Here is a 22,766-nt window from a genome sequence, read left to right as displayed (position 1 = left end):
TGATTTTTGTTTGTTTGTTTGTTTGTTTTTTTTTTACCTCACTAGCTCTGTTCACTCCCTATATATTTTCTACAATGCTGACCAAACATCTGGAATCCTGTTAAAAACACATTAAACATCCTTCCCAACCTTTCAACCTTACACCATTTATGATATTTAAGAACAATAATGGTTTTTCTTTTTATTACATCAGCAGTTGCATTACATTTCCACAGAATATGGAACCATTATCAATAAATGATAATGATTCATTAAAAGCTAAATTCCCACAGTGAAACCATTAATGAATACGTTTTAACTGTGTGTGAATGAGCTGAAACAATGAGACTCATTAGGAGGGTTCAGATATTGCTCTGATCTGAACACAAGATCAGCTGGATTCTTCTGATTCTTTGAGACCTGCTTGAAGACTGAACGTCTGATTCTGAGAAGTTAAACAGCTCCATGTCCAGATGACGATTAGGGTCATCCCATCACATTTCATATTTACTGTAGATGATGAAGGGAGTTTCGACTCATTCTGAGCTTCTCAACACAGATTGATTCAGTGAATCAGATTCATCAGAGCCAAGCTGCATTTGGACTCCAGGTTCAGGATTCAGAAGATAAAGATTCACAGAGTCTCAGATGAAATGTGGATGTTAATTTGATTCAGTCAAACATAGCCAAACTCATTATATTATCGGTATTAAATATTAAAGTTGCTATCACCACTCAGTGGATAAATATTAAATAACATTAACTAACACAAGATCTTAAAGTATCATATCACATTTATGGCAAATAACATCTTAAAACCCATGGTGACCCTGCTGATGAAAACAATAGAAACCATCACAGAAATTCTAATGATTTCCACTACAAATACCATAACAAACATTACAAACTATCAGCTTGTGTGTTTACATTAGCATTTAGTGGGTTTTTTTGTTTTTGTTTTTTTTTAAGCACCCAATTACCAACAGGCATCATTACAGTTTCCGTTAAAACCATTTTAATTTTTTTTATTTTTTTTTAAGCAGGGGATTGACATAAATATATATTGTTGTATGAACTAAAATACTTGAAATCTACATAAAAAAAAGCTGATTGCAAAATGTGTATAATGACAACGATAAACATAAACCTAGAATCGAGAAACCTGAAACAACAGAATCCTTCAATTTGAGTTTATGTCTCTCCCCACTAAACATTGGACGTCGGATAGATGTGCAGATCATGTCTATATTGGGTCCGTCGGTCCATGACCAATTCTGGACATCTATTCGACGTCCAAACTAGGTCCACTATTTGGACGTCCAACCATGACCCAACTTGGACGTCATTTTGACGTTCAACATTTGACCTAATCTGTCTTATTTTTTTTGGACGTCATTTGGACGTCTATGGCAGTTGTGATATACACATTAGACGTGCGGTAGACGTAGAAAAAAGACGTCGCCTGGCGTTACAAAACAACCCCATCAATGGACGGAAATTGGACGTCCAAAATGACATGGAAAAGATGTCACTACGACGTCACATTGCGCAGTGGGTCTGTGTGTGTGCCTTTATCTTCCGCCTTTATCTTCACGTCTTTTGCTTGCCATCATGAGCCCGCTCTCCTTCGTGTCAGCTTCGGTTCAGCACCCTCTTTTCTCGGTTGTCAACGTCACTTAGCCTAATCCAGGGGTCACCAAACTCGGTCCTGGAGGGCCGGTGTCCTGCAGAGTTTAGCTCCAATTTGCCTCAACACACCTCCCTGGAAGTTTCTAGTATACCTAGTTAGACATTAATTAGCTGCTTCAGGTGTGTTTGATTAGGGTTGAAGCTAAACTCTGCAGGACACCGGCCCTCTAGGACCGAGTTTGGTGCCCCCTGGCCTAATCTGACACCTTTTCTTTGATGCTGAACTAGCCAGGACTTTTTATTTATTAATTTATTATTATTCATAGATGTCCTGAAATGATCACTATAACCAGTAGAGGGCAGCAGTGGAGCGATCATGAGCTCATTAGCCATTTCCAGTCCTGTAATGATTTCTAATTAACACCCTGTATATTAGCTTTAATTTACCTTACACTGAGATCAGAACACTACTTCAATAGTATTTTCATTGGATACATTTTTACTCAAGTAATTATTACTATTATTACTTTCACTTCTACTTGAGTAATTATTTCTGTTAATGCTTGTACTTTTAGTTTCTCTGCTCGAGTCTCCAAACACTGACAATCAGCACAATACACAGATGTTAATGACTGAACTTCAGCATGTGAAGAAATCCTTCTGATAAAGGTTTGAGCATGATGGATAAACTCTGAAAATTAGAGAGCAACAAATAAAACAAAGTGTCTTGAGTCTTTTATTATCAATCTCTGTGTTCTGCGCTGTTCTTTCGTTTTAATGCAAGTTTTCATTTTGAATGCATTTTGTTAAAATGTACCCTGAAGTAATCCTGATCGTCTCACCTGACCTGTTTGAACACACCCACAGGTTAAACTCTGCCCTCTTCAAACACTCACCAGGAAGAGACTCATTATTTCTCTTTTCGGTCTTTACTAAAGAAAACAAAGAATCGGTCAAGTATTCTCAAAGAGTGGTTCTCAAAGAAAAACACTTAAGGATTGTTGAACCGTTTGTTTGTGGACAGAAAGCAAATCTTTGTGATTTATCTTTGAAACCGTCATTCAGAAAGTGAAAGTAAAGTTAATGTCGCTGGAGCTCAAAGAGTGAAAATGGATTCACTATCTGTGGAAGAGCTTTCTTGTCCCGTGTGCTGTGAAATCTACAAAAATCCTGTTGTTTTATCATGTAGTCACAGTTTCTGTAAAGATTGTCTTCAACAGTTCTGGAGAATCAAGGGATCTCAGGAGTGTCCTGTCTGCAGGAGAAGATCCTCAAAAGATGATCCTCCATGTAATCTAGTGTTAAAAAACTTGTGCGAGTCGTTCCTGAAGCATAGAGATGAGAGGCGTTCATCAGGATCTGAGGAGATCTGCAGTTTACACAGAGAGAAACTCAAACTCTTCTGTCTGGAGGACAAACAGCCGGTGTGTTTAGTGTGCAGGGATTCACAACAACACGACAATCATAAATTCAGACCCATCAGTGAAGTGGTTTCATCATATAAGGTAAGAGAAATGAGTTTAGCAACTTCATTCTGTTGAACTATTGATTTGATTGAACAGGACTGCAGTGATCTGAACCCCATGACGAATAAAGTTTCATAGATTTGGGGAATTAATAACTACAGGGGCAAATACTTTTTCCCTAAACACCCAGTTGGTATTGGATAACTGTTTTGCTTCAATAAATAACACTGTCTTTTACAAACTATACTCACTCAGGCTGCCTTTGTTTTATGACAGGTTTTAATTTAATTAATTTAGTATGAGATGTTCAAAATAATAAAAATAAGATTATACTACAATACTTCTGCACTGCATTACATGACCATATCATTGTATTGTCTTCTTCATACACTGTAATCTGGTGTTTTATGTATTTTTGTTTAATTCTAGGAGGAGCTCAATACAGCACTGAAATCATTTCAGGAGAAACGAAAACGCAATGAAAAAATGAAAGTAGAGTTTGAGGAAACAGTTGAACACATCGAGGTGAGGAAACGGAATCCAGAGTCATTTTCATCACAGCTGTAGATCAATATATACAGTTATGATCTGATATATTTAATGTAATGGACTCCAGCTGATTATTTGTGTAAATGAGGATCATCAATCTGCTTCTGGATCCGTTATATGTCGGTCTCTGAGTTTCTCTCAGATCTGAATGATGTGATTGTGTTGATGTGTGCTGATGGAGACGATTGAAGTGAATGTGGTCTGATTTCAGTCTCAAGCTGAGCTCACAGAGCTTCAGATTAAACAGCAGTTTGAGAAGCTTCATCAGTTTCTCAGAGATGAAGAAGAAGCTACAATCACTGCACTGAGGGAGGAAGAGGAGCAGAAGAAGCAGATGATGAAGGAGAAGCTGGAGGAGATGAACAGACACATCTCAGCTCTTTCACACACAATCAAAGACATGGAGGAGATGATGAAAGCCAGTGACGTCTGCTTTCTAAAGGTCTGATTTCAGATGATTGATTGATTGATTGATTGATTGATTGATTGATTGATTGATTGAGTTGTTGATGATAAATGGTGTGTTTGTTCTGCAGGAGTTTCCAGTCTCAATGGAAAGGTGAGTGATCTGCTGGTGTCTCTGGTCTCTCTGCTTCTGGTCCAAATCCACTGCAGTTCTGATCCTGAATGTTCTTCCAGAGTCCAGATCTCATCACAGCCGGATCCAAAGATGCCTTCTGGAGCTTTGATTCATCTGCCACGATACTTGGACAACCTGCCCTTCAGAGTCTGGAAGAAGATGCAGGACATCGTCCAGAACAGTGAGTCTGACTGCAGAAGATCTGAGCTCACACACACACACACACACACACACACACACACTATCTCTCACACACACACACAGCATAGATAGATAGATAGATAGATAGATAGATAGATAGATAGATAGATAGATAGATAGATAGATAGATAGATAGATAGATAGATAGATAGATAGATAGATAGATAGACTAACTTAAACTTAACTTAAAAAATCTGTTACTATAGTTTTCCATTTATTTTACAGATTTCACTCAACTATTAGTGAAAGTTCAGTGCACTAGAAAAGAGTTGTGTGAACTCAATAGAGAATAAATGCTGGAATTTAGATTTTTTTATTAAATATGACGGAGATTAGCGTACAAACATTTTCACAATCAGAAACGTTTGTTTTATAAAGGTTAGTTTTGTTTTGTTTCAGTTTGTTTGACTTATGTTGTAGCCTAATACATCTGTTCTCTGATAGCACACTTTTTCCCAAAATTTGTCATGATTGTGTTATAGATTATACAGTATAAAATAATAATTCATTCATTACATTTATATAGCGCTTTTCTAGGCACTCAGAGCGCTTGGCATTGTCAGGGGATATCTCCTCAAATTCAAATTAAAATATTCAAATTGAACATGACTGAAAATTATGAATATTTAGTTTCTGCCTGTATCTTTTCTCTGGTATCTCTGTGGTATATGCTGAAGATGGGGAACTTCAGAAGTTGTGACTGGTTCACTTAGAAGTTGAAATAATCGTTCAACTTTATCTTTGGCGTTAAAATTATTTCCTAGATTTATGATATGATCACATATATTCAGAGATAGAAAATGGATAAACAGCTTGAATATTTGATTTCTAATTGTGGACGGGATTGAAAAGCTCCTTTCTGCTGATTGGTCAACCGAAGATCAAACTGTGCAAGGCCGGAGTGGGAGAGCCTGGAGTTTCATGTCTCAGACCGGCCCACTAGTTCACGACTGACTATATTAAAATAATGTCATTAAAACCTCAGTATATAAGTCTGCAGTAGTGCACTGTTCTCTACAGACTTGTAATTCATTGTATTTTTCTAGAGTGTTTTTTTTTCTGACCTTTTCAGCACCGCCTTTGTGTTTTCTATTATCCATTTAATTTGGGTATTAATTATTTATTTTTCTGTTAGCACGGTGCCACTGTCAGGGTTGTCAAAAATAATTACACAATCATTAGCCTGAGGGATGCTGTGGAAAAAAAATAAAAAGTGTGTGTCTGCTTTGAGTGCAGGCATCCTAGGGACAGCATCCGTATTTCTACCCCAGTGTCATCACAAATCTGGTCCCCGCGGCCAAAAACAGACCGGCCCCCTGGGAATTTCCAGGATTAGCCGATCCAGGCCTGTGTTGAGGTGAAATAATTGATTGTGTGATCTGTTTTCTCTTTTTATACAGTGTCAGAAAGACGACTTGTTCTTCTGGGTAGAACTGGTGTTGGCAAAAGTGCAGCTGGAAACACTATACTGGGACAGAGAGTGTTTAAATCTTCAATGTCTGTATGCACAGTAACTCATGAATGTTCAGCTGCTCACGCCACAGTTTCAGGCAGACCTGTGTCTGTAGTTGATACTCCTGGATTCTTTGACACAGACCTGAAACAAGAGGAGTCAATGACAAGGATCAAGAAAAGTGTTGATTTATCCAGTCCTGGACCGCATGCTTTTCTCATTGTGTTTAGCGTTGGAAGATTAACGTATGAGGAGAAGAAGATTATGCAGATGATTGAGATGATGTTTGGTCAGGAGGTGTTAAAATACTCTATCATTCTCTTCACTTGTGGAGATTGGTTATATGACACATCCGGAGAGGAAATCATAAAGGAGAACAGTAGTTTAAGACATCTAGTTGATCAGTGTGGAGGCAGATATCACATCTTCAACAACACAGATATGAATAACAGAAAGCAGGTGAATGATCTGCTGCAGAAGATTGACACAATGATAGAGCAGAATGGAGGAGAACATTACAGTAATCAGATGATTGAAGATGCTCAGAGAAGAAGAGAGGAGACCGACAGAAGAAGAGGAGAGAAAACAACAACTAAAACGAAGTCAGGAAAGTGTCTGTAGTTGATACTCCTGGAGATTCTTTAAAACACAGATGACAACTGAAGAGTTAATGACATGTTTATTTATCTAGTCTTTGCTTATATTGGTGGTGTTATATTCGAGTCAATAAGGTAGGCTACTTTGTCAAACTGGTATATCATAAAATAAATATTGCAAAATAAATATATATATATATTTTTTGCTTGTTTTTTTATCATCTTTTGTGATTGATACTGAGGCTGACACTATGTGAGGACATCAGTGCACCAGTAAATGATATCAGTGTTATTTATGCATGGATGGATTTATTTACTTGTTTTCAGATCTGAGTAATAACTGATTACATGTAATCCGGATTACGTAATCAGATTCCAAAAATTAAATACTTGTAATTAAAGCAAGTTACATTTTAAAATACTCGTAATCAGACTACAGTTACTTTTTTTATGGATTACATGATTACGTTATTCACACAGTAGCAATAAATTATTCATAATTCGTTGATTCTCCCTAATTTCTCTTTTTCATCTTTTAAATTTTCCTTTCTAAAATAGCCTACATTGTATATATAGTCCAATTTTGTGGACATTCATACAAAGATCAGTCATTATTCAGGTGTTGACAGCATTTGACAGCACTGGATTTAAACCTGAAACATTTCAGGTTTAAGAAGGGTTTCAACATTGCATCAATTACTGATGAACACATTCATTTTTATTTGAATTATTACTCTGTAGGTTTTTTAACCATGTATAATTAATTATAACTAATTAAAATACACATATTCAGGTCATTTCTTAGTTACATAAAGTGCAGGCATTCCAAAACGTTTTGTCATCAGAATCAGAAAGAGCTTTATTGCTAAGTATGCTTGGGCATACAATGAATTTGTTTTAGTGTCACAATGGATCTGAGAGGCAATCAAAAAAACATCCAAACCTTATTCTCCAAATATATTTGCTTCAAGTACCCCTGAGATTTAAAAATACATTTTTCAGTAATTAAGTATCACATTTGCATGTTCACGGTTTCTTTGATGTTGATTAATGATCACATGGTATGCAGGTAAATAAAAATATTTAATCTTTTTTAGTAAGTGTTTTATTTAAAACAAAGACTATAGAAATACAAAGATGGTTCAGTCCTATACTTATGAATGGGAGAAACTGCAGCACGCAATATGGAGGAAGAGTCCCACCTTCGAATTGAAAGAGCCAAATTTCTGAGGAGCGTTTCGCTGCAGCCTACAACATCCAGGGGGCGTGGTTGGATCCAGCGCTAACTCCTCCCACCTTACATATACCTAAACCTACCCATCTCCACCCCCTGATCCCTAAACCCACCCCTAAACCTACTCATCTCCACTCCATCAATCTGTTGATCTACTTCATACAACAAAGATCATAATCAGTTCTTAGTGTTCAGCACTGTTAAAGCTAAACAACCAGTAATTGACGAAATGTGCATCGTTATATAAATTAATACAAACATAAAACATGTTGTGTTTAAAGAAGCATCAAGAGACCAGAGGCCCATTTCAGAAAGGAGGTTTAGGTGAAACTCTGAGTATGAAATGGGTTTTCCATGTCATGTCAAAAGCAGGGTAAGCCAACCATAGTAACCAAGCGTAAGTCATGGTTAAATACCTTATTCATGCATTATTATTATTTATTTACTTTAATAAATAAGATTAGGTGTATATTGCTCCTTATCTGGTAACTGAAAATATGTAAGAATGAAGTTAAATCATGTAGTTCTACATGAATTGCACAGAATTGAACTCTGGCATTTACTGAATATCACTAAACTCGTCTGAGCTGCAGAATTTGATGGACCCTCCTCCTGCTGTTCTGTTATACTCCTTGACATAAAAACGTGAATAAATGTGAATGTGTAGACTGATGATTGTAGAGTGATGTGTAGAAACGTAATATTAACATTACCTCTGAAGGCTGCTCTGTGGAAGCAGAAGCTGTTTAATTTTCACTATCATCCTTGTGAAGATGACCACAGGGTTTAGTTCACTTTACAATAGCGCTTCTCATAATTGCTGGTGTTTTGGCTACTTACAACTGCCTTACAACTCCACTGATCAGGGCTTTTTATAGTCATGGTGCACACACTTAGCTCAGATCAGCTGTTCTTAAACCAAAAATTCAGTTTCCCTTCTTTTATAGTAAATCAACTCAGAGTTCATGTTTTAACTCACAGTAGGTTAAACCTCTTATTGAAACAGGCCCCAGGTTCACGTTTGTTTGTGTTTTGCAGTGGACAGACATAGTCCAGATTTCAGTCGCCCCAACAGTAAGTCGATTACATGATTTGACAGCAGCAGCAAAGTATATATTTTGAGGAAATGTGACTGTTTCAATTTTCTGATAAACCTGTTGAGCTACTTAACACACAACATCTAGCCATCAAAAGGTGCAGTAGTCCCTTTCTCTTATGATGATGGTTTAAATGCCATTTCAGAGAATAATGAGTGTCTTCTGTGTGTTTCAGTGAGTGATCTGAGGATTGTTCATCCAGTAGATAGTGCAGATGATCAGATCATTCGGACAGCAGATTGAGGATCCCTGAGAGAAACACATTCACTTACAGATTCATTCATAGATTCAGAGTCTGAGCTGAAGATTCAAACATCATCATCTCAATTGATCATGTGATGCAGTCAAAGCTTTCTCTGGGTTTGATTCACTCACCTGTTTCCAAAGACCTTCTGCGCTTCCCTACGAAAACATCTGACAACAGAAATATTAAATATTATTATATTCAAAATATTGTCTATTAATTCAGAGATGTAAAGACAGTTGTAGCCATGTTGGGCATGTTTAATAATCAATAATAAAAAAAAATAAATATTTTTTTTTTTATAATATATATATATATGAGGGGCCCTACAAGCCATAAATCATTCTGGCACTCTCACACACTTACATTCTCCATTCACATACATACATTTCTACTCTTACATACATAAATTCTCTTTTCACATACATATATATATATATAGAATGTATGTATGTCTGAAGAAAATATAAGGGAAGGGGGAAAGGGGTGTGTGGCCAAGTATGGTGACCCATACTCAGAATTTGTCCTCTGCGTTTAACCCATCCAAGTGCGCACACCCGGATCTGGCTTAAAGTGTCTGGGCCAGACCTGGGCCAAATAAAATAATAGAAGTCACTCTACCGTATGCGGGCCAGATCTGGGCCACATCAATAAATGAGAGTCATTTTACAGGGCGTGGGCCGCATCTGAGCCAGAGGAAATTATTTGTGTGTGGGCCAGACGGGCCAGACAAATTTTGCTACCCAAAAGACATCCATATAAGGACTCCAATGTAGTTACTGCTGCTCTATTTTTAGACTGACAGAAATCCACTTAGGGTTTGAATGTGATCACAAATTTCTCTATGTATCCTATCATCCACTAAAGAATCTGCTTCTCTTCGCATTTGTTCAATACATTCCAGCACATTATTTAAAAAAAATTGTCTGATGTCATGTTCATTGCTACTTACTCCCAAAAGTAAAAACTATACTTCAAACGAAAAGAGAATAACTAGCATCATTGTAAAATTGTGAGGAAGAGCTGAGCAAGTCTTGCACATTGTGTGTATGTATAAGGAAAAATGTATGAGAGTGTGTGAGAGTGCCAGAATGAATTATGGCTTGTACAGCTACACACACAAACACGTTGGTTTTTGTGGTTTATGGGGACTCTCCATAGGCGTAATGGTTTTTATACTGAACAAACTGTGTGTGCTATTGCCCTACACCAACCCTACACCTAAACTTAGCCCTCACGGGAGACTTTGTGCATTTTTAGATTTTCAAAAAAACACCATTTAGTATGTTTTTTAAGCCTTTTGAATTACGGGGACATAGGCAGTGTCCTCATAAACCACCTTCATATTGTAATACCTCTGTCATACCCGTGTCTTCATAAACCACATAAACATGCACACACAGACACACACACACACACACACACAGACACACACACAGAGAGAGAGAGAGTAATCACTCGCCTGAGTTTTCTTTTCCGCAGCAAGAAATAGATCAAGAACATTATGAGAGGAACGATGATAAAAAGAGCAAAAAGCCACAACAGCTGATCTAAACAGCAATAAAATATACAGCATATTAAAATCATCTGATCTGCTGTATTATTAAGAAGCCACAATGTCTTTGGGTTCAGAATGTGTGTTGATTTGAGTTGAATCAGCTGAACTCACCTGATTCTGGAGTTTGCATCGGTTCACTGATGGTGGTCTCATTCCTCACTGAAAAACATTCACAATCATCATTCACAGAAGATTCGGTTAAAACCATTTCAGCTGTATCAGGATAGATGCCTCAGATGCATGGGCAGAAGATAATTACAGAAGAATGAAAGTGATGTAGGTGAGGAACATCATGAGGAGATTTCTGTGTGAACTGTGCCTTTAAAGATCATCGTCTATCATAAACATCATGACAGTTGAAGTGTTTCTCTCACCTCTGAACATGGTCTTATGACTGAGATGAGACTGAAATGAAAGAAAGAAGCATTAGAGCAGCATCTATAATGTTCATGAAGGATTAAATATGAAAACAGATGAACGTGGAGATATATTGAGTGTATTTACTCCAGCAGAATCACAGCGGATCTCATGATTCAGATTCACACAGAGAGACGTGACGAGACGATCAGATGAGACAGAAATAACAGGATCAATCAGTTTCTGAGGATCTGATGGAACTGCTATCAGACGCCCGTCCTGAACAAATGAAATAGATGATAATCATATAATATGTGTGTGTGTGTGTGTGTGTGTGTGTGTGTGTGTGTGTGTGTGTGTGTGTGTATAATCGTGCAGTGTGAGGACAGAAACACACTCACCTCTAGGAGCCAGCTCTGTTCACAGTCAGGATTATTGGTATGATTCAGTAAAACAGACAGAATCACATACAGAAACCCCGCCGGAGTCTGAATCTCTGAACACGTCACATTGATGATGTCCATATTTCTAAACTGAAAAGATAAGAGTTTTTTATAGAAAAAAAAATATTAAACCTGGGCTAGGATGTAATGATGTGCCTTTATATGTGTGTGTGGCATTTCAACAAATCAACAAACAATAACAAATGTTGTTCTGATCCTCGCAAAAAAGCTGCTATATTTCAGACCTAATTGGAATATGACACAAATCACATGGATTATTAAGAATGGCTTGCCGCAACAAACATAAGAACTGAAGAAAATGCATTACAGTATAAGTCCATCACATATTATTCTACCTTACTTTTTTTTAAATATAATTTTAGCATGTGTTACAGTGGAGAAAATGTAATATGTAGAGATTTAGATTATAATTTCAGAGGCAGCAGAGGGCGCTACTGTCACATTTAGACGTGTACACCCGGTTTTATTTGGTTTTCGCTCTACCGAAACTGTTACACCGAGCTGCACTGCACATGCGCGCGCCGGCTTGTGCGCTCTACATTCAAGGCTGTTAAGCAAGATATGAAGAACAAAGGTGTTTCCGAGACACTATATCTAAAAATCTTGCCCTGGGAAACGTCTTTCTTCTTAGTAGCTACACTGCTCATCTTCTCATGTGAGCCGTGATGAAATTCTGAACTTTCTGGCCTAAAAACATTGAATAAGTCTGAAATATCCTTCTTTATATTTATTCTTTATGCTTTTCTGCTCCTCTTTATTCCTGAAAATTAATCCAAATAGTCAGTGATATAGCTTACAAACACTGACCTTTTTCATGTTACAGATGAATTGGTTAGCACATCAATAAAGTCACATACAGCACTTTTAAATAACTTATCAGTCAGTGAAAGACTTTTTCAGACACATTTTACCATGCTCCATTTCCTGCAAGAATCTTTAGGAATTGGTTAAATGTAGATGTAGTTTATTAACCTAATCTGAAAAACTTTTCACAGACTAACTGAATCTTTTCATACCTTAAACGGGTCCTTGGTGAAAGCAGGTGATGAGAGCAGAGAGCTGATAAATGCTGAACTGAAGCGTGTTTGACGTTGTTTTTATGTCTCGATCCCGCCCACGAGTTTGCCCTGCCCACCCACGACCCAGAGTCATTCCTGCAACCACAGTGGAGATTCCCATTGTTTTTTTTTGTTTGTTTTTACTTTCTTTCTTTTTACATTTCAGCTGTATCAGGCATGAAGTTTGCAATAACATCAAAGCAGATTCTCACAGCAATGAGCGCATTTAATGTACTCTATAAAGGGCAGTTAACAAGAAGTGAATTTGTCCTCATTTTCTCTCATTTTGTTCCTAGACCCTTTGTGGTTAGATGCTGTTTCTGTGTGTGTCCAGGTATTCCCTACGTTATGAGGACCAAATGACCCCACAAGTGTAGTAATAATTTTTGACTTCGTGGGGACATTTTTTAAGGTCTCCATGAGGAAACAAGCTTACAAATAACACAGAATGAAGTGTTTTGAAAATCTAAAAATGCATGTAGTTTTGTGTGAAGTGTAGGTTTAACGAGATAACGAGATAAGGGGATATAAAATACAGTTTGTACAGTTAACATTGTTACGTCCCGGTAGGTTTGCCTTCTTTTTCTCTCTCTCTCGCTTCTCTCTCCCTCCCTGTCTTTTTCTTAGGTTTAACCACTGGGGACTGCTATTGGCTTAGGAGGCTGTCAATCTTCATAAACTTGAGTGACGTCATTGGCCTTCGCTGCCAATTTGGGCCATTGCCAGTCTTTTAAAAGAGACGTCTAGATGAACGCCAAGCAGAGGCGACTTTGTTTTCCTGCTCCGTTCTAGTGTTTGTTAATTTGCCTCTCTTGTTTGCTTTGATCTTTTTGTCATTATCTTGGTATAATTTAAGGTGTCATCTTGTTAACTTCAGTGATTATCTTTCCTTCATCTTGCTTTGTTATTAGCTTTAGATAGCTAATGTCACGTAACATGTAGGCCTACTATACTCACGTGACATGTACTATACTCATATCCGCTGTAGGTTTTTTTTTTTTTTTTTTTTTTTTTTGCATTACCATCATTGTGGTTTCGTTTGTGAAAACTCCAGGAAATTGAATACAAACATGGTAAAAAAATAACAATAATAAAAAATAAATAATAATAATAATAATGCATTTACTTGAACGTTGTTTTTGTTTTGACACAGACAGGTTTCTTTTACATTTGCATTTATTAATTTAGCACACGCTTTTATCCAAAGTGACTTACAGTTGAGGAATACAACAGGCGAATTGTCATAGGATGGCAATTATAGCCAGATCCAGAACGGATCTTAGTCAAAAACAGCGGTTTAATGTGTGGTGCCTGCAAAACGCATTCGGTAACAGATCTGAATCTCTACATGTTACTGTGATGTCACTGATGTTTGAATGCTGACTATAACAGGAAGCTGTTGCGGTTAAAAAAAAACGTGGGTGATGTGTGACAGAAGTTTACCAAGGCCACTAAACAATGTGTGAGCTATATACAATGCATAATTTAGAAAACAACAAATAATACAAAATACATTAAGAAATTAAACTGAGGAACGAAGGTGACGCCAAATCAACAAAAGAATAAAACATAATTCTAAACTAGGTTTCCAGAACTCTCTAACCTTAACTAACCAAAGAAAAATGTAGAAAGCAAACTCGAAATCTTCGGCGTATACGACGCCACTATTAAACTACGCCAACTACAAACAAAAATACAAAAAAGGCGTTCACTACCTAGTGTGTCTAACACTTGTTAGCTGCGGGCAGAATGTAAGGCGCGCAATACGCTAACCTGTTCCTCTTACCCCCGATCAAAGCAAGAACAGTAACATTTATCTGCACTGCACTCAGAATCTCAATAGTACAGCAACAAGCATTAAGCTCACACAACCATAACAAAAAGAAACCTATGAACTCTAACACAGGCTTCAACTCAAAACACCTGAACACACACACACACACACACACACACACACACACACACACTGAGCTTCTTCAGCGTGACACGCCGGGGGACCTTTAAACAGCAAGATGACACCGCAGAGACGACGCCCTTAATGATGATTGACAAGGTCTCCTCCAGCCAGCAGAGACCTAAGAGCAGGGGTTTTCAACCTTTTAGGACATGCGCCCCCCCAAGTTTGTCTAATGTCCCCCTTGACAGGTGCTGGCGCGCCCCACAGGTTGAAAACCCCTGGACTAGAGAACTGATTGGTAGAAAGGGGAGAGAGAAAGGGAAGAAAGAAAAAAAAAAAGAAAAAGAAAAACATGCGGCACGTTACAGAGGCAATGACTTTGCAGGCAGCGTTTTTGCTTGAAGGCACCTCACGAAACTGATTTCGGACAGGCTTCTGAGGCAGTGTAACGGTTTAATGATCTACAATAAAATAGAATGAGATTTGGTGATAACTAAACTAATATTTAATTACTTTAATACTAATTCCTCGCTAGATATAACATCAAACGTGCAAAAAGTTAATCAGAAATATACATTCCACACAAAGTAAACGCAAATTTCAGACGCGTCTTTATTTTTTTAGCTCAACTAAATGGAATGGAACGCACATGATTGTTGGATATCAAAGGCAGCGAAGGACATCTATGCTGCCTTCAAAAATCGATCAGATGAGACAGGAAGTGAAGCTAACTGAGTGAAGCTAAAGGCAACATTTTTCAGTTTTCAGATGCAGCCCACAAGTGTGGGTATTTGGACAAGGCTTTGTCAGATAAACATGCAGAGCAGTGGGTCCCCAGGACCACAATTAAGAAGCACTGATCTAAAGTGTCGAAAATGTCAAGAATATCATATTTTGTTAAAGAAGAGATTCTTTGAAATAACAACAGAGCACAATTTCTAATAAAAAGCCAAGGTTTTATGGCAGCGTGCTCAATAACGAGCATTGGTTGATGACAGTCAAAGACTGCCGATTTACCCAAAACACTTTTCTTTTTTTCTTGTAAATACTTTTTCTCCCAGCAAGACGGTTGTGAACCTGCTGATTAAAAAAATATAAATAATAATATTACAGCAATTAAAAGTATGTCATACCGAATTAAAGAGGAGCAATGCACACATCCTTATCTGTGTATTATTGCATGTTTGTGTATAGGTTTCTCTGTCTGTGGTTTTGTGCAAAAGTCCACCTGCATATGATGCCAACATTAGATCGAGATACAAAGCTGTTGGATGTTATTCTTATATTGTAATCATTGTGAGCACAAGCTGTAATCACTGCACGTTCATTATATAGTGGCACATGTTTCTGTTTAAAGCGCATCAGACAAACGGGCTACTGCCTGGTTAAAGAAGATGTGAACGCAAACAACGATCACAGAATTCATGCAGGAGTTTCCACAAGAACTTTATTACTATTTCAAACACCCGAATGCACACACTCACACACACACACACACAGACACAGACACACTCACACAAACACACACACACACACACACAGAGAGATCAGCTGTTCTGCGCAAACATGAGTCAAGTCACCTTTATTTATACAGCGCTTTTAACAATACAGATTGTGTCAAAGCACTTAACAGTATCAAATTGGAGGATATAGTGTCAGTAATGTATAATAATAAGATGAGAACCTAAAGAAGAAACAGAGGGCATTTCTCGCAGACAAATGAGCAGGAATTTCCAATAGACAGACACTTTCACTGAGAAATTGCAGAACTCTGCAAGGTTCAAGGACTAAAGACATGTAGGCCTGGTTTCACAGAAAGGGCTTAGACTAAACCAGGATTAGACCATATTTCAACAGAGGTTAATTTATAAACATGCTTAATAAAGGGGGGAAGTCGTGGCCTAATGGTTAGAGAGTCGGACTCGTAATCGAAAGGTTGCGGGTTCGAGCCCCGGCCGGCAGGAATTGTAGGTGGGGGGAGTGAATGTCCAGCGCTCTCTCCACCCTCAATACCACGACTGAGGTGCCCTTGAGCAAGGCACCGAACCCCCAATTGCTCCCCGGGCGCTGCAGCATGGCTGCCCACTGCTCCGGGTGTGTGTTCACGGTGTGTGTGTGTGTGTGTGTGTGTGTGGATTTGTTCACTACTCACTGCTGTGTGTGTGCACTTGGATGGGTTAAACGCAGAGCACCAATTTCGAGTATGGGTCACCATACTTGACAATACGTCACGACTTTACTTTACTTTAAAAACAACAACAACAAAAATATTACTGGTCTGCATCTGGAGACAAAACAAAGGGACTGACATATTTTAAGATCAGTGAATGCAAGTTTCTTTCAGATGAAACAGCTTAGACTTGCGTTTTAGTCTGGGACCAGGCTTAAACCTTGTCTGTGAAACTGGAAGGTTAGTGTGCAACAGCACAACTATTGCGGAAAATGCATCAGTCTAAAAAGCAGAATTGAATATGGATATTTGCTTTCATTAAATACACTGGTCCGTGTCCAAACATGTAATGTATGTGATTACACCTGCAGAGTCTGCATCTCATCTCGTTTATTATCAATATATTATACTGTCCACTAGATTATAAACCATCAACATTGCAACAAAAGTCATTTTGTATAAAAGCATCTGCCAAATGCATAAATGTAAATGCATAATTGTATAAATGACCTTGACTGCAAGTTATACACTGTACTTGTGTCTTTTGTCTCAGGAAGTGGGCAGAAGGCCTTCCTGTATAAATGGAGGGAACGTTTCTGAGAAATCATTCTCATGTCATCAGAACAGTGAATATGTTAAATCTCTCCTCAAGTGAAAGGAGATCAATCATCAATCATCTCTTTATCAATGTCAACACAAACACATGATTGTGCAATACCCTGACTGCAAGATCTTTGAACTGGTTCCAGCTCCTCTTTAACCTCAAAGAACACTATAAGCAGATCTTCAGCTAAATCTCTCATGAATGAATGAGCAATAAAATGCAGCACTTCTCACTTTTTCATCAGCACAGTTCCTTCTGAAACTTTGTAATGTATTTCTCTTTTCCCTCATAGATATATAGACATATTTTCATATTTCCTGTTTTCTCAGTTTTACTATATCTCTGAACTGAGAGAAACGGCTGAATGCATGTGGTCAGGATATGAGGTAATGTCACTATTTAACTTTAAACATGAAATCAGGAAGGAGGACAACTAAAACAAAGAAAACTAAATCACAGTCATATTAATACAATGTATGCAAGTAGTACTGGGTAATTCACCACACATACACCAAAAAAAAGAAGTAAAAATAAAACTCATGAATACCTTGATCTGAGAATTCGCATTAATAAATTATTTAATCGAATCAAATACCTTTATCCTGTTTAATCCAAACATTTTCCCAGTCATGAAAACATCCAAATGATGTCATTAATAACCCTTTGAAATAATCAATAATTATTATTATTATTATTTTTTTTTTTTTGGAAAAGTGTGTGAAAAATTGTAATTGTGAACCGGATGGTTCTCCTTTAAAAGAAACAACTTGGCATCAATCTGTTTGATTAAACAGAGACAGCTCTTTAGACTGAAATTAATTCATCAGAAAAAAGTCAGTATTAAAACACAGTCAAGCACAAATGATCTGATATTAGCGTACGCTTGTTTTCAACCTCAACAAATGACTGAGTTCAGAGTGCATACCCTACTGTGCATCTATTTATAGTACCTACAGACGCTACCCCACAGACTTATGGGAAATGTAGTCCCAAACACGTACGTCACCCTGTCACATAAAGTCAAAATGTGAAAGCAATTTATCCAAACTCTGGAAATAACATAGTAAAAGGCAAACCAAAAAAAGAGCTTTTTTTAAAAAACATATTAATCTGACTGAATGCACCCAAGGATGAAAAGTGATGTTAAAAGCGAAAGTCATTTCTTGTTATTTTTTTAATCATTGAGTAGGCTAGACATTCAAAAACAGGACCAATCTAACAGACTGAAATGTATAATGTCTGTCAGCTTTACTGGAATCCATCTCTTTGTTATCTTCCTTGGGAGAAGAAAAGTGACTGACAATTTATGGCAACAGGGAGTGAAACTGCTGAAAATGAAAAGTAGTAGGCCTACTTCAGTGCACTTGAAAAAGTATACTTAATACCACTAATAATTCAACTGATTTTTAGCGCATTGAAATAAAGTATACTAAAATATATACAGAGCAGTTTTATTAGTGTATTTATTAAAAGTGTGCTTTGAATGCTTTAAAAATTTGTTCAATCTTAGTAGACTTTTATATAGTAATCATACATTTAAATTAAATTGATTTTATTAAAAATATATTACCAATGTACATTTTCCCAACTGTGGTACTTAAGTACACTTAATATAAATGCCCTTACTTAGCACTATTGATTAGAAGTGTAGTCAAATATAGTACACCAAACATACAAAGTGTTTATAAGTGCACTACTCAAAAGTGTGCTACAGTTGAACGCTTTTCATACAATTTTAGTGGATTTTTAAGTTCTATTTGAATGGATTTTCATGAAAAATACAGTAGACATGTTTCAATTACAAGTAAAAGCCTGTAGGTTCACTGTGATTAGGCTACAGTCCGCTTCAGATTGGTTTTAATCACTGCACAAAAAAATAAATAAAAATATATTAATGCAATCATTGTCTTGTGATTGGGTGGGCTCAGCCCGCCCCTCCCCATGGAGCCAGCCCCACATCTAACACTAGAATTCTCTATTATGTTTCTATTCTTTCTATGTGTACTGCATGAGGCTAAATATCATTGCTGTTTTGTTGGTTTTGATTGCTTCTGTTGTTCTCATTTGTAAGTCACTTTGGATAAAAGTGTCTGCTGAATGACTACATGTAAATGTGAATGTTTCTTACTGTCATGGCTCCTTTTTTCAGAGGAGAATTCTAAAATTGCAATTTCAATGACTGGTTCTGGCTTTTTGAAGATGAAATTTACCCAGAAGACAAAGTAATAGCACGGTATAATCGAGATAAAAAAAAAATAGTTTAAGGTAAAAGATAGTTTCTATAAATTGTACTTTTTTTTCAGATAACAAATTACTCCATTTAGATCGTGCTTTTGGGAGGTTTCTTGGAGTTGAATAAAGCACGTTTCTAATAAAGAAGCTATTGCATTTTATATCTAATAGGCTACAGGCTATAGCTATAGGCAGAGCAGGCGGTTGTAGGGCCTCGGGTTTGAGGAGGGGCCTCCATAACTGTAACATCCTCTATCCAGCAGTCAATACATGCAGCAAATTCAATCCTCATCGTCAGTGTTGGGCAAGCTAAATGAGCTAAGCTAACAGTTACTCTTCATTACATGAAGCTTCACTAAAGCTACAGCCCTGGGGAATGTACCAAGCTAAGTTACAGTAACATGGCAAAAGTTATTTACTACATCTAAGCTATTTAATAAAAAATCATTTTTATACTGAACCATCATACCAAGTCAGTGCTCTCTCAGTGATCAATAAAACTGTCAGTCAAGCAGATATACAGGCATAAGAGTTCAGGTTAATTGTTTATTCAACAGCTGATCCAAACCAGTTTGGCAACACTAATCAGTATCATGTACAGGGCCTGATTTACCTCATATCGTGACATAGGCAAAATATATGTTTTTTTTTTGTTTGTTTTTCATCTGCTTAGTAGCAATCATGTCTTTCTGTTCCACTTAATTTGTGTGTATATATATAATACACATAATATATATATATATATATATATGTGTCATATTTAGGGTAACAATGCAATACATATTATCATATTATTAATAATATTACAATATCTGTAGTCAGTTTTGTTGAAATGGGATGGGGAAATCCTGCCCATGCCCAGCTAGGAAAACGGTGATAAAAATACTGAAGTAGTATTCTGGAGCTGTGATTGAATTAAATAAAACAGCAAAATAATAACAACAATAACATCTTCATCAAACAACAAAGAGATTACCTTAGATAAAGTTTGATGAATATGTACATACAGTACCGGTCAAAACTTTGGATCCATTTCTATTTTAATGTTTTTTAAATAAATTTCTTATGCTCATCAAGTCTGCATTTATTTGATCAAAAATACAGAAACAAACAAACAAACAAACAAAAACAAACAAAAACAATAGGCTGCTATTCAGCAAGGATGCATTAAATAGATGAAAGTGATAGTAAAGACTTATTTGTTATTTTTGACGTATTTGTTATTTTAAAAAAAAATAATAATAATAATAAAAATCCTGAAAAAAGTATCACAGGTTACAAAATAATCATGAAGCACTGCTTCTAACATTGATAATAAATCAGCATATTATAAAGATTTATGTATGTTCATGTGACTCTGAAGACTGAGAAATGGCTGATGAAAAATATGTTTTGCATCACATAAATATATTTTAAAGTAGCCTACAGTAAAATAGAAAATCATTATTTTAAATTGTAATAATATTTCACAATATTATAATTTTTTTCTGTATTTTTGATCAAATGCTAACATAAGAGACTTTTTTAAAAACATTAAAAACTATAATTTTCCAAATGTTTGTACTGAGTAAGTATATTTATAGTTAAATGTTGTGTAAATGAAAAGGTTAGGAATCAATTTTTCAAGTGCTTTTTATTGGGAGTGGGGGCTGGATGGCCTGATTTACATGAAACTCTAACGCAACATTTGGAAACGCAAGACTTTAGGCGGGAATCTGATGCCAAAACACGATTGATTGCAAGAGTAGGCGTTAGGAAGATCAAGATTTGGCGCCACCTGTCGGACACTCTGCGCGCATCTCTAGATGAAACCATACCACTCTTAATCAATCATATCGCTTTAAAGCAAGTTTACAAAAACGATCTCTAATAATGTCTTTGAGCTCATAAGAATCTCCATAAGTTGCCTGAGAGAAATCAGACTCCTGTTCATATGACAATAATAATAAATAGCTCTATGTTATGAGTAACCCTATGCATTCAGTGTGAACATCCAGCGTTATCAAGACAACAGGTTAATAAAACTGGTTAAAAAAACTGCTGAAAGTGTTTTACTGATCTGTCTGTCCATAAACAACATTAAACACATCAACAGCAGCTGATGAAGATGAACTGATGATGAATCCACCATTAAACAACTGAGATTTGATTTCAGAGATCGGCAGAAACTCAACACGCTTTCAGATCGAGTCTATACGATTCTGTCATCATGTCAAAGATTACAGTGACGTTCATCTCTGAGTTTGAGTAAATAATGATACACTGATCATCCTCTGGACGAGATTCATTCAGGAGCATCAGAGCATTTGAACAGCAGATTCAGTTTCATCAGATCTGTGCGAAGGTCAAAACATCATCCGCCTATTTCAGTGTTCAAGCGATTCACTCCATTACATTTATTCATTTACACGATCAGATGAGACAGAAATAACAGGATCAATCAGTTTCTGAGGATCTGATGGATCTGCTATCAGACGCCCGTCCTGAACAAATAAAACAGATAATGTGAATCATATAATGTGTGTGTGTGTGTGTTTGTGTTGTCGCTGTATTCTCATCCAGAAAGATTAAAAATTACAGTGACAGTAATAATCCATAACACACATATTTTGAAAATGTGTTCCACACCTTAAATGGCCTCCTCCTCCTCCGGTCAATGTAACTGCAGGAATCCTGTGGCAGCTCTGTTGTTGCACGGGCCATTTATCACTTTTGTGACGCAATGCCTCTTTGTCTGTGATGAAGTACCGCACACTTCTGACATGTCTTGAGGAAACTTCTTGTGAAACTGTCTTGAGGACTTAACGTGCAATTGCCCGCAGCAACCTATGCTGCAAAATCAGTTTTTGAATATCTCGGTGCAGTTTGCTGTTCCTCCGCCACTCAGTCCCATTGGAGATCAGCAGGCTTTTAAAGGAGGAGGCCTCTACGTTTCTTCTTCGGTCCTGGAGACGAGTATATTATGCACATTTTGAAGAATCAGTCACGTTCACCTAGTTGCCATCAACCTATATTTCTCCTCACAAACCTTCATTATAAATTCATTTTCTTCCAGTAAAGTTATTCCTGGCGGGGTTTTCCCAGAAGCGTTTCTGCCCCTCAGGAGAATCCGGATCACTGGATCCTCTGGACTGGAGCTGACTGCTGACATCGCTGAAAGAATAAGGAAATATGGAGGATTAATGTAAGATAAACCAAGGTCGAGTGTCATTCCACAAGAGCACAATACAACATTTCTCTTTATAACACATATATCAGTCAGTAAAAATATATTTCTCAGCTCATTGTAAAAGTTTGGATAGAGCTGAATCGTTTATAATAACATTCAGAGGGACCAAATGACACTTTAAGTGCATTATCTCAATTTTAATTACTCTTTAACACTATCTAAACTCGAT

General features: G+C 36.9%; 2 protein-coding genes across 2 annotated transcripts; one reads left to right on the top strand and one right to left on the bottom strand.

Annotated features, from left to right (window-relative positions):
- Positions 1-2,485: 2,485 nt before the first annotated feature.
- irgf4 (immunity-related GTPase family, f4) lies at positions 2,486-7,545 on the top strand. The gene is made up of 6 exons (XM_079406840.1): positions 2,486-3,113; positions 3,504-3,599; positions 3,835-4,065; positions 4,160-4,182; positions 4,263-4,384; positions 5,805-7,545. The coding sequence occupies exons 1-6, from the start codon at positions 2,718-2,720 to the stop codon at positions 6,476-6,478; spliced, it is 1,542 nt and encodes a 513-aa protein (XP_079262966.1). The 5' UTR covers positions 2,486-2,717; the 3' UTR covers positions 6,479-7,545.
- LOC306864013 (uncharacterized protein) lies at positions 6,687-12,477 on the bottom strand. The gene is made up of 8 exons (XM_079407667.1): positions 12,424-12,477; positions 11,345-11,476; positions 11,091-11,222; positions 10,961-10,991; positions 10,698-10,745; positions 10,491-10,578; positions 9,160-9,198; positions 6,687-9,033 (listed from the first exon to the last, which is right to left on the bottom strand). The coding sequence occupies exons 2-8, from the start codon at positions 11,465-11,467 to the stop codon at positions 9,003-9,005; spliced, it is 492 nt and encodes a 163-aa protein (XP_079263793.1). The 5' UTR covers positions 11,468-11,476; positions 12,424-12,477; the 3' UTR covers positions 6,687-9,002.
- Between the last annotated feature and the right edge of the window lie 10,289 nt (positions 12,478-22,766).

The sequence above is a fragment of the Barbus barbus genome (assembly GCF_936440315.1).
Source record: "Barbus barbus genome assembly, chromosome: 4".
In the NCBI taxonomy this organism is placed as follows: Eukaryota; Metazoa; Chordata; class Actinopteri; order Cypriniformes; family Cyprinidae; genus Barbus; species Barbus barbus.
This window is presented reverse-complemented; position numbering and strand designations above follow the sequence as displayed.

Bases quoted from the DNA above. Each gene is read 5' to 3' on its own strand.
- irgf4 (XM_079406840.1), top strand. From the start codon at position 2,718: ATGGATTCACTATCTGTGGAAGAGCTTTCTTGTCCCGTGTGCTGTGAA. The intron at 4,066-4,159 runs GTCTGATTTCAG...TTTGTTCTGCAG, and splicing joins GTGACGTCTGCTTTCTAAAG to GAGTTTCCAGTCTCAATGGA. The intron at 4,183-4,262 runs GTGAGTGATCTG...ATGTTCTTCCAG, and splicing joins TTTCCAGTCTCAATGGAAAG to AGTCCAGATCTCATCACAGC.
- LOC306864013 (XM_079407667.1), bottom strand. From the start codon at position 11,467: ATGGACATCATCAATGTGACGTGTTCAGAGATTCAGACTCCGGCGGGG. The intron at 10,746-10,960 runs GTGAGAGAAACA...AATGTTTTTCAG, and splicing joins TCATAAGACCATGTTCAGAG to TGAGGAATGAGACCACCATC. The intron at 9,199-10,490 runs GCGAGTGATTAC...TTCTGTTGTCAG, and splicing joins CTGCGGAAAAGAAAACTCAG to ATGTTTTCGTAGGGAAGCGC.